At 41.9% G+C, this 12,570-nt stretch overlaps 1 protein-coding gene across 1 annotated transcript in view; it reads right to left on the reverse strand.

Moving 5' to 3' along the window:
• LOC307228780 (sarcoplasmic/endoplasmic reticulum calcium ATPase 2) overlaps nucleotides 1–11,518 on the reverse strand; it is a gene marked incomplete at its 3' end in the record, with an annotated part of 51,065 nt that extends 39,547 nt beyond the window's left edge. The window contains exons 1-5 of the mRNA XM_079998574.1: nucleotides 11,245–11,518; nucleotides 6,863–7,003; nucleotides 5,713–5,795; nucleotides 3,056–3,160; nucleotides 1,841–1,979 (exon numbers count right to left, since the gene is read on the reverse strand). Of these exons, the coding sequence (XP_079854700.1) occupies nucleotides 1,841–1,979; nucleotides 3,056–3,160; nucleotides 5,713–5,795; nucleotides 6,863–6,998 (463 nt within the window). The 5' untranslated portion in view covers nucleotides 6,999–7,003; nucleotides 11,245–11,518. The remainder of the gene's footprint in view (nucleotides 1–1,840; nucleotides 1,980–3,055; nucleotides 3,161–5,712; nucleotides 5,796–6,862; nucleotides 7,004–11,244) is intronic.
• Between the last annotated feature and the right edge of the window lie 1,052 nt (nucleotides 11,519–12,570).

The raw sequence follows: 12,570 nt of genomic DNA on the forward strand, positions 1-12,570 counted from the left end.
GAACTTTCTGCATGGGGCCGTCAGCTCCAAAACACTTATTCTCGGGCTTGGGAAAAAAGTCAAAGTAACGGGTTAGGGTGACGACAAGTAAACCTAACCCCGGCTCTTTTCCTGTTGTTGTACTAGTGGTGACTCGTGTCACCCAGTTCCCATGCTCTGAGAGAAGCCAAACCCGGCTGCTCAGAGGAAACGGGACTTCATCACCGTCACACACGTGCCCAATTTGTGCAACAGTTCCACTCTGAAAAGTCTACTAGTTTAGTTTTTCCACCAAGCTCTGAATGCTCATTCCCACACAGATCCCTCGCATATATGATCTATGAACCAGTAAATACACACCCACTCTAACACACCCATGCACACATGCATGCAGTATCACATGGCTAAGACACACTAACTCTGTTTTTTATTTAATTATTTTTTATGTGCAGCAGCCCAAAAATAGCAGTGAGTTTCTAGAGGATTCAACAAGTTTTCCTACGAGGCCAAGGCGAATGGGCCTGGTGTGTTGACATTTCATTTGGAAACCCTCTAGGCAAAGCTGGAAAAGGGAGTGTGTGTGTGTACTGTATGTGTGTGTGTGTGTGTGACCGCGACGGGCCGCTGAGCGGACTGATATGCATCAGCGGAAATAACTAACCCTTTGCCATGTTTGTTCACATACGAAAGAATGTCTCACGGTGACTCGCTCTAATCCACCAAGCGGAATTCTTCTATTGGAAAAGGCCGTGCTGCTTTATACATTTTTTTATTTGGACCCATTAACCTTTTCTTTCTCTCTTGCTTGGTCCTGTGTGTAATATATAACAAGATGAGAAGAAAATCCAATGTACAAAACGATTTCAAAGACCTCGATCTACCAAACTGAAAAAAGATTTTGGGCTTTGTAATGCCCTTGAATTAGACATGGGTAACCCTGACAGCAGCAGAGAGAGAGTGAGAGAGAGAACGAGAGAGAAACCCAGGGGTGGGCGGGAGGTTCGAGATGCTTGTCCGGAAAGAGTTAAAACAGAGAAAGGCCAGAGTGTTATTCCAACCGTGTCAAAACAACGCCTGCTCCTGATGGAAACCTGCTGTTGGGTTTCCAAAAGGGGTAGTGGGAGGAGGCTCTCCAAAATGCCAAAATCTGCTCCCTGTGTGACACTGTGAGATGGTTGGGTGAAGGATTATCCGGGGTGAGCTGCGACATCAATCTGGGGGATGCCTGCATTTTTTTTGTTTTGTTTTTTTAAGTTGAGCTCCTTAACCCGATAAACCCCAAATATTTACAAGGACAGTCCAACCCGAGCTGGTTGCCAGTGTGTTTCTGCTTGGCGCAAATCTTCCCCTGACTTGGGATTTTCTTGTTTTGTCATCTATTTCATATTGTCATAATTGTTTGTTATATATTGTGAATCTCTAGGTGACAGCATATTCAAAACAGAACAGAACCTATTGAGAAAAAGAAATAAATCGTGTTCCACCTTCTTTTCCACTTAATTTAATAGCTTCTGATCACTGAATGGAGTCTACTGCCTATTGCTGTTTTCACTGTGAATTTCTGCCTCCGATATATGAAATGGGCAGTCAAAGAGGGTATCTGTAGTGTTTAAAGGTCACTTCCAGACAATTTCACGTCCTTGTTACCCATCTCAAGTTCAAGTTTTCTCCAAATACTAATAATCGGGGTGTGGTCGATCACTGAATTTCCATGAACAATTAGGTTGGTAATCAATGGAATCCCATGATAAAAAGCTTGCTAGCCATAACAATGGAGAGCAAAAGGGAACGTAGAAAAAATATAAAATATGAGAACAGGCATTTATTGAAGGTATTGTTTTCCGTTGGATGAACAGTTTACCAGCTACTTCCACGATGTCCCCAGGTACGATGTCCCTGGCTCGGACTCTCTGGACGCTCTTCTTGTCCTGTCGATAGACCTTTCCCATCTCGGGCTCGTACTCCTTCAGGGCCTCGATGGCGTTCTCTGCGTTACGCTCCTGGAGACACGTACACATACACACATGCCACCGGATGAGTAGGAACTCATCCGGCGGCTTCGGCACTTCTCCAGTACCTATAGTTGCATCTTACTGTACACAGTCAAACTGGCCTCGAAATGGCGAGTACGTAATGGATGCTTACAGTTCAAAAGTATTTATACAAATGGCCATAATGTGTAGTCTGTGTGCTGGTCAAAACATATATCAAATATCACAGAATTACAGTTTCTTATGTCTCGCCGTAACTAATCGTTTGAAAGTCAAACATGCTGATGTTCAAGGCACTAATGTTGGGTCAACTGTTGTCCACTTGATGTCATTTTTTCATCAAGACTCCATTTCACCTAGAATTGGAGGATAAATTATTCCATGAAGGTTTGACTAGATTTTGGTGGAGTTTAAATGTGAGATAATTTAACTTTCGATTTGTCATTCATTGCGACTAACCAAAAAAAACATATGTTTATACATGGAGGAACAGAGGTCATTACACTGAATGCTGCAAAGTACATTTTGAAGTTTAACTGCTAATGGTGGAATTATGACCAAAACAAAAATGTATTTATTCCTCATTATATTGTATTATATATATATTTCATAATATATTTAAAAAATTCTTAGTGGAGTGTCTCTCCTCTAACAAAAAAGAGGCACGCACTCAACACTGTATGTATTGTGTATGTGCTGAGACACAAGTGTAACGGAGAGTTCAAAGAAGTACATTTGCATATGTTTCATATAACGGCTACTATGCAATACACACACACACACACAGACAAGACACACGGACAGACAGACAGACAGACAGACAGACAGACAGACACACACACACACACACACATTCACACACAAGCGTCAACTCAATTCCAAATGAATTACCTCAACATGGACATGGAGTGAAATCCAGTTGTTAATGAGTGCATTTGTTGCTAATTATAACTCAATAAATTCTCCCTCAACACACGCATAGACACACACACACACACACACACACACACACACACACACACACAAACACACACACACACACACACATACGGTTCTTAGACCCACACAGGCAAAAATGTATTCACCTGCCACACTCCGACGATGGCGTTGGCGATGAGGATGAGGAGGATGACGAAGGGTTCCACAAAGGCTGTGATGGTCCCCTGTCCTTCCTCAAACCACGCCAGGGTCTGAAATATTTTCATTTGGACAGAAGAAACGGGAAGCAGCAGAAGCAAGTCGTAAGGTCTACGCATAGGCAACAGCGATATACTGCATTTTACGACGCAACCCAGTTGTGGTGAGGGGATGGTCTGGTTGAGCAGCCACACCTGACCTGGATCTAGGTGTTTGGGATCAGAGTGGCTGCATACCTGTTGCTAGTTGATTGGGCTCATGAGCAGCAGGTAAAACTGCCATCCCCACACACTCAGGATAGGAGCCCTGTCATGACACATGTCTATCTGCTCCTGGCTAATTCCACCTAGCCTCCCCTCTACAATGAACTGGTGGCTACAACCCATCATCTTCTGTGTCTCTGTGCCGGAGGGCCCTGAAAATGCCACTTGGGTGGCGTGTGGTAGGCAGAACTGCCACATCGGTATCGCGCTTTTTCGTGCTCATAGTCACAAATGTATCTATTGAATTGTGTCCCGCAGCATAATGTCTGACTTTTTTCGTGCTAAACAGAATTAAATTTAAACAAATTCATTTGAATGGGGAGATTTTCTCTGATTTCTTCCTTGGTGGACTGAACGACATTCAAACCAATACAATTAAATCGGGAGATTTTCTTTGACTTTAGAAGGGGAGGGCAATGGTGTAGGTTTAGTTAGAAACCGGAAATTCGTTACATTTGGGGGCATACATTAAGCGTGGGGTATTCCCTCAGGAAATTCATGTCGGAAACACTCTATTTAGTGCATTCTGGTGAACTTCTATGTACCAATTTGTGCCTTATCTGTATCAATTTATAATGGAAATGTCTTGAAAAAATAAAAGTCCTCTGCCTTCACTGGGGAGGGGGGGTACATACAGTGCACCCTCTAGTTATTTATACATCAAATTTAACTGTATATAAACAAATGTAACAAACGGTAAATGCGGTGTATCATGGATACTCAGATTTTTCCAATTCTTAAATTGGAGAAAATCTCCCAATTTAAATGTATTGGTTTAAATGTCCTTCAGTCCAGCATGAAAAAAGTCTGAGAATGTCCCATTATTGGCATGAAAAAATCTTTCCATTCAAATTAATTGGTTCTGTTTTAATTAGTTTAATTAGTTTCGTTCTGTCTCTGTAGAATGAAAAAAGTCGGACAACTTGCCAACATGACTCAATAGATACATTTTTGTAACTATAAACACGAAAAAGTGTAAACTGGGAGAGCCATACATTCTAACATTAAAAAAATGGCTCTCCCCCCTCCTCGTGCCCCTCAGTTGGCTGTTCATTGAAGGCGTCTTACAATTATGTGTGCACACGCCCGGGGTTCAATCAGAGCCATTGTGGTATGAGCTGGACGTTATTGCATTTGTTAGGTTTTGTATAAGGAGTATACTTCAGTTTATTGAGGAGAATTACCTTTTCATTTATGTCTATTATACCTAGATTCGGACGAGAAGGTTGATACTTATTTCATCCTTGTGTGTCAGTACCAAGATCGGGACAGGCTGCATGTTAACTGTGTTAGCACAATGCAAGGCCACAGAGGGAATCAACTAGCCTAGCTCCTGTGGAATTAGGGAATCAACTAGCCTAGCTCCTGTGGAGTTAGGGAATCAACAAGCCTAGTTCCCGTGGAATTAGGGAATCAACTAGCCTAGCTTGTGTGGAATTAGAGAATCAACTAGCCTAGCTCCTGTGGAATTAGAGAATCAACTAGCCTCACTCCTGTGGAATTTGGGAATCAACAAGCCTAGTTCCCATGGAATTAGGGAATCAACTAGCCTAGCTCTTGTGGAATTTGGGAATCAACAAGCCTAGTTCCCATGGAATTAGGGAATCAACTAGCCTAGCTCTTGTGGAATTTGGGAATCAACAAGCCTAGTTCCCATGGAATTAGGGAATCAACTAGCCTAGCTCTTGTGGAATTTGGGAATCAACAAGCCTAGTTCCCATGGAATTAGGGAATCAACTAGCCTAGCTCTTGTGGAATTTGGGAATCAACAAGCCTAGTTCCCATGGAATTAGGGAATCAACTAGCCTAGCTCCTGTGGAATTTGGGAATCAACAAGCATAGCTCCTGTGGAATTAGGGAAATTTATGCGATACATCTTGCGTCATAAAAGCAAGATCTTAGTTGTTTTAGAATAAGAATACATTCTTATATCTTCAAGATAGCCAAAAAAGTGAATTTCCCGACTGACTGGAGTATCCCTTAAGGTTGTAACCTAGTCAAGAACCCCGACTATTGTGAAAGGGGCTTTGTGAGACATTATGCCAAAAGTTAAAACGCAAAGTTGGTATTCAATGTGGCAGTTTAGCGCATTATTATATTTTGTTTGTGTTAGTCTCCCCTTCTGGTTGGTTTGTCAGATAACGTGCAGATCCACTCCAAGTCCATGGAGTGATAGGAGGAAATACAGAACTTCAAATAAGAATCAACCCTCTTCACGCATTGATTTCTGGTACGTATGCGCTTGGCTACAGATTATTCTACTGACCAGCCCTTGCCAACACCCAGGATTGTGCATGTGTGTGAGTGTGTGTGTGTGTGCGAAGATTAGCAAGTTTGCTTACGAACGAGATGCATGCGGCCAACAGCAAAATTCGGACCAAGAGATCCTCAAACTGTTCCATGACCAGCTCCCAGAGGGATTTGCCTGGGGTGAGATAGAACCAGAGCGATAGAAAGAGAAAGATAGAAAGAAATGACGAAGCACAAATGACTATAAATAGATAAAAAAAATGAATTCATTCAAGTGGTTTATTTAAACTGAATGAATATGAATATGAAATAAATATCAGAATAATGAATGAAATGAATAACAGTGCGTTTGGAGGTTGGCAATGCCTGGTAACCATCAAGTGAAAGGGGAAAAAAAACTGGAGGTTTAGAAAAGTGAGATAAACAAAGAGACTGAAAGCGAGGTGCTGGCGAGGGATAAACATATCTCACCTTCTTCCGCCGGCAACTCTGGAGGTGAACGGAAGAGTTGGAAATATAGACAGGAAATGTGGGGGAGGGGAAAAGGAGAAAAGGTGATATGTTATTACACTGGAATCGCATTTTTCCATTGTGGTTGGCGTGATGGTCCGATGTTGTTACTCAGCTGTTTTGAGGGACATTTAGATTCAAGAAATGACATTTGTGGGTTTTTTCTACACCGGGTGTTTGGCAAAGTGGGTAAAAAAAGAAAATGTACACTTTTTCCCCCACCCATATTTAAAAGGAATGACCTAGTTTCAATGGTAAACATCGAAAATGCTCACAAATTATGTTTTGGCATGATAATTTAAATAGCCAAAGCAGAAAAGACATTTTGGGGTGAAAAGAAAATATAAAAATGACAGCCCACTTATTTTTTTACTAAATATTGCGGTTAACCCTCGTACCCAACTTACATCTGATCCAGAGATCAATTCCACAATTTTCAGTGTCAAAGTGATTGAAAAGGTAAAAGCTCTTGTCTGAATAATTGCAGAATTGCATCGCAATACATACGTTGAACTTGATTGCTCAGACAATTCAGAATTGTTATAGTATGAGATTGGGCAGGTCCCCTGCCAACTGCTGTCTCCAACACAAACAACATGCAATCACACACAAGCACACACACACACACACACACACACACACACACACACACACACACACACACACACACACACACACACACACACACACACACACACACACACACACACACACACACACACACACACACACACTCCTGGGAGGCCATACCGTTGGGTCCCCATCTCTCCCGGCTCTTCCTCAGTTGCTCACAGCTCAGGCCCGTTGACTCGTTGACAGAGAAGAAGCCCAGAGCCTCTTCCACCGTCTTTGTATGTGCGTTGTCCATTGTCCCTACAGAGGTGGGGGGAGTTGTATATAATTTATGCAACAAATATGTGTTTCTGTGTGTCTGTGTTTGTGTGTGTGTGTGTGTGTGTGCATGATAGCAATGGGGTGAATGGATGACAATGCATGAAATAGAGGAGAGGGTTGTTATATGAGAAACAGCATAAATATCTTGACACGACACAATTAATAAGAGACACCTGTATCTTGACATATTTACAATTCAAAACACATTAATTGCATTCAGGAAATGTGTATTTATAAAGGTTCTCGATCCTCCAAAGAGCTGCACCTCTTTGCACCCTGACATGAAAATTGCACTTAATTATAGCACTTATTCACTGGAGAATGGGAGGGGGGGTTAACAGCATAGCCAGGCAACCAAACAAACCAAGCCCAGTACCTTGAGACAAAACCGTCCCCATTAAAAACCCTCTATCACGTTGGTAATTTGGAATAAATAATCAACAATGCCATGCAAATATAAATATACAGTATATTGGTAATTGACCATAATAATCTTTATTTGTATAGCACCCTTTATACACAATATGCAACTCAATGTGCTGTACACTATTAGAAGACAATCAAATAGTAACAGTAATAATAAATATAGCTGCAGGCAGCCATACACAGGGTCCAGTTTAGTCAAGTGAGGTACAAATTACAGATTTCTGAGGTTCTGTAAATTAACACAAAAGAAAAGGACAGTTCCCCCCTAGGGCTGGACGATATGGCCTAAAATATTGTTTATTATGTTTTTTTTTATATTGATCGATGTAGATGATTATCACAATATATATTAAATAATAATTATGCTGAATTTACAGTTTTAAGGGTATTCTCATGGCATTAAGTTAAACACTGAATAAATAAAATAAAAAAAATGTTAACAAAAAATAGATTGAATAAATAATATATATATATATTATATACATTTAAATATATCATATAATCATAATTGTCGTCTGAGAACAGTCCAAAATGTTCCAGAATCTGCGCTCTGTGATTATGAGGAAACATTTGGAGCGGATCAGGGGACTCTGACTGTGTCAGACCAGCCGTCGCTGAAAATCACGGATTCTTTCTTTATTCTATCTCCTTTTGTGGGGATGGGGGCCATGCCGGGCTCGGGATGGGAAGGGTGAGTTCGAGTTCAAATTGGTGTTTTACGAAGATCCGCCGAATCAGCTCCAGGGGCCTCATCACCGCTGCGCGCTGCCCGGCTGCAGAGAGCGAAGGAAGCCCGGCACTCCTGCTGTACAATTGGCTGCTCGTGTCACAGGTTTGTTTCTCTGCTGTACGATTGGCTATTTATGTTTTATTCTTTGTAGGTAAGAGGAAGAGGAATACGGACTCTGTATCAGACTATATTATAAATTAAACTCATGAATTTATGTGATTGGTCGGACCCAGCTGGAAGAGCTTTCTTATGTGTTTGTCTTGTAGTGAGGATCGCGTGGTGTAGGAGACGAGACCCCGGGGACCAGATCCAGCAACACAGGCCCTGACGCCGATTGTTTCATTGCTGTTTTATGTTCCCATTTTGGCCGGCGAGACTTTTTGTTGCAAGAATGAATGAAGACTCACATTACATTTAGCAGACGCTTTTATCCAAAGCGACTTACAATTATTCAAAAACTGATGGACGCAGCCATCAGGAGCAATTAGGGGTTAAGTGTCTTGCTCAAGGACACTACAGCATGCTAGCAGGAGGAGCCTGGGATCCAACCAGCAACCTTGAGATTACTAGACGACCAGCTCTACCTCCTGAGCTACCATCCCCACACCATATTGGTGCCCCACCGGCAAAAAGACTTGTCTCCCCCCCTAAACCTTTACCTGTGGGTAGACACTCCCACACTGTGAAACGCAGTTGCACTTCCTCCCGACACAAATTACAATTTTCCGAGTTCCCATGGAATGCAGCATCAGTTCCTGCTGTCGGAGTTTGGAGCAACCAATCAATCCTCTCTGATCGGACAGTTTATAAACTGTTTATAATTTGGGAGTTTGTGTCCTAAATTCCCTTGTGTGCCGTGTCGCGCAATGATGACGCAGTAGTGCAATGACGGAGTGGCAATTGTCTGTGCCCAATCAATACTCTACAAGGTTTTCATGTGACCATTTGGTGCCATGTCGGGCGATGATGACACAATGGTGACGACTCTGTGACCAATTACAGTTTTCCGAGTTCTTGTGAAACGCAGTCTTATTTCTTACAAACACGAGTTACAATTTTCCGAGTTCCCATGGAATGCATGAAAGGCTACTGCTGTCTCTTGTCTCGACCCGACACAGATCCTGCACGAAGTAACCAACACACACCAATGAGTCTACACCGCGCACCTTGCCCCATGCGAAAGCCCTCCCAGAGCCACACCCTGAACAAATATAACAAACTGTATGTTGATGTCACAAAGCGCCCACTCCACCAACCCAGGTCCCTTCGTTCAGCTACGAGGGGCAACGAGTATGTCGGCCTCGAGTCCTTCAGAGAATTTGTTTTCACTAATTCCTGCTTAAAATATAGGCGGATCAGATTTGGACCACAAAATGTCTGAACTGCCCCGAATCCAGTGATACTTCATTCATGTCCGTGGGTTCTGCAGTTGCTGTGTGCCAGACACTTTCAACTGGAAAAATGCCAAGGAGAAAAATGAAAATAAAAATCTGAACGAAAACAATAGGGTTGCAGGTCTGTGGGCTGGACCCCTAATTATTAATAATAATAATAATAATAATAATAATAATAACCAGGGTACAGTTTGTCCAATTGTGTTTAATAAGTATTACAGTTTCCTGTTTCTGTAGTTTTCTCTGAAACGCAGCACAATTTTCAAAGTTCACATTGAACATTGCATCAGCTACCCAGTCTGTTGTCTCACTGTGCGGTCTGTGGAAATAGAGCTGCCCGCTCAATGACGGACAGGTGACTCTTTGATGCCCTGTGGGGCAACTATGACGGAGTGACGTAATGACGCGGTGACAACTTTCTGTGATAATTTATAATTTTCTGGGTCCTAGTTTACCGATACGTTTCGAGTAAATGAAACCAATCATGGACTGCCACAGTTTGTATCTTACAACTTCCTTGAATCCTGCAAAGTAAGGATAGGACACAACGCCGCATCTAACACGGGATTAGATGCGAACAGAATGCCTTCATTTACAAAGATACCAAAATAGTTAAAATATCAAATCGAACAGCCCCATCGACAACAAGCAGGTAAAACGATACACAGACACCTACGCACGCACAGTTTGTAACCACTACAGAGCAATGGAATCTACACTAAACAGATAGCATGATGTGAACGTGCGTTCGGAGCCACAACCTGCCCATATATAATGAATTTGATGATGATGTCACAAAGCGTCCTTCTCCACAAACTCATCTCACTCCATTACCCGACCGGAAGTTTTTGAACCTTGACGTGTGAGCGATGCGCGAATGTGCTCTACTTCCGGTCAAATGTTCTCACTTTTTCACTAATTCCAGCTCCGAATGTAGATCAACATGGATGAAACTTGAATCACAAGATTTCTGAGGCGTCCCTGTTCTAACGGGACCTCAACCGTGTTCGTGGTTCCAGCGGTTGTCGTGTTCCGCACTTTAAGCCCGAAAAATGCCATGGAGATTAATAATTCATAAAAATCTGAACAACAACAACTCTGCGGGCTGAACCCCTGTTAATAATATATAATAATAATATATAATAATAATAATAATAATGCAGAAAAAACATATATATGCATATATATATATCTCCATAGAATATAATTCTTCAAATAGGCCTTCTCAACTCTACAGCAGGAAGATGCTTGCCACTAGCGTTATAACAGAGGTTACACACTGATGCTTGACTGTGATTATAACAGTTGTAATGAAACTGGTCAAAAAATGTGGCGTGTACGCATTAAAAAAGCCTTGCTAAACACCAGAAGCAAAGCAGGTTAGGGGTTGTGAAATGACTAAATCAGACGTATGCCAAATTGATAATCCCATAAAAAAAATGCTCACTGCGATGATATCTGGATAAAGTGGTCAGTATAGGCTGTAGTGCTGAATCATAGCTAATAACATAATAGCATGTAGCTTGTCTATGATAACTGGCAGTGTAATAATAATAATAATAATAATAATAATAATAATAATAATAATAATAATAATAATAATAATAACAATAATCCTTTCGCAGCCGAACAGGTTGTTCAGCTCCAACCTCGATCCTGCCGCCGCTTACCGATGCAACTGCCGCGTCCTACTATCACCACGGTTGCATAAATCAGACGATCAAAGCACCATGTGGTTCTGGGCGGTTAAACACCGTTATGTTCTTTCTTCCCCCAAAAATATAGGAATCCTCTTCAAAGCGGGCTGTACATCATGATGAGTGAGGAATCTCCAAGGTGGTTATTGAAAACGAATCCGATTTTTACGCCCAAAAATTTGAAATCCGCGTCGGTGACCAGATTCAGACTGAAGCAAAGTAAGGTATTGATTCAGGCCTATTATTAACGTTCAGGACTGATCTAGTTGTAATAATTCCTGATCTAATTGCAAAGAAACTACGGCTGCTCGCTGCACCCAGGCCACAGAATGGAAGTGATTAGCGGACGGTATTTGCCTTTCCCCGTCGTTGCAGCAATTCGAGGGCGCTCAAACCAATCGGAACTGAGAGAATTCCATTGACGCGGTGAGAGGGCCAATGGGAGGTCGGGAATTGTCTTTAGTCCCGCCCTCCAGAGGGGGGTCTGTTCTCCAGGCAGTCCCGCCTCCCTGGCGAATCTTAGCCATTCGTTGCGTTGTGCGTCTACTATCACGCGTCCGATTGAGTTGAGAGCCAATCACAGTCCACATCTGGCGGGATTGGCGGCGCTTTGAACCAATCGAGACGCTACTGAGGAAATGGAGGCGGGATAGTACTTTTTTCTTTTTTACAAGCGACAATGTGGACAGCGGCCGTCTTCTCCTTCTGACGCCCATCTGTCTCTCGTCTCTTTCTGAATGCATACGATTTTAAAGGTTACATTCTTCTACATAATTGGTCATCTTTCCAGAATTACGACTATTTCTTCAGGTTTCTGTTGACTTGTCGCAGGTATGCAGTGGGCGTATCACTATTTCTGCATTGCTGGTTTTCCCTGGTACTTATAGCTGACTATTCCTGGGCTACTCCTCTATATTTTCAACATTTAATAAAGGGTATGTCGGTAACCAAATTGCAAGTTTATGAGGAAAATATGATGAAAATAGTAATGTACGAAAATCACACATTAAATCACATTGAAACAGTCATTTAATGTATTTGTGTTGTGAATGTGCTTGTCCACAGTATGTGCCATCTACATTATTGATCCGCCTTTCATGTCAAGAATGCACTGAATGAGGTTGATTTGAAGTTTTTTTATGTAATCGTGGTACTTGTCATGTAATCCACCCAACACAGATGGATTTCACTTTAATATGTAAACAATAGCCACAAAAAAGACGTACAATAAGCCTTTCCCCCCTTTTTCAAATCTTTTACCATAACAACTGTGTATGTTTAAAGCAATATGGAAGTTTT

Source organism: Zeus faber (assembly GCF_960531495.2).
Source record: "Zeus faber genome assembly, chromosome: 4".
In the NCBI taxonomy this organism is placed as follows: Eukaryota; Metazoa; Chordata; class Actinopteri; order Zeiformes; family Zeidae; genus Zeus; species Zeus faber.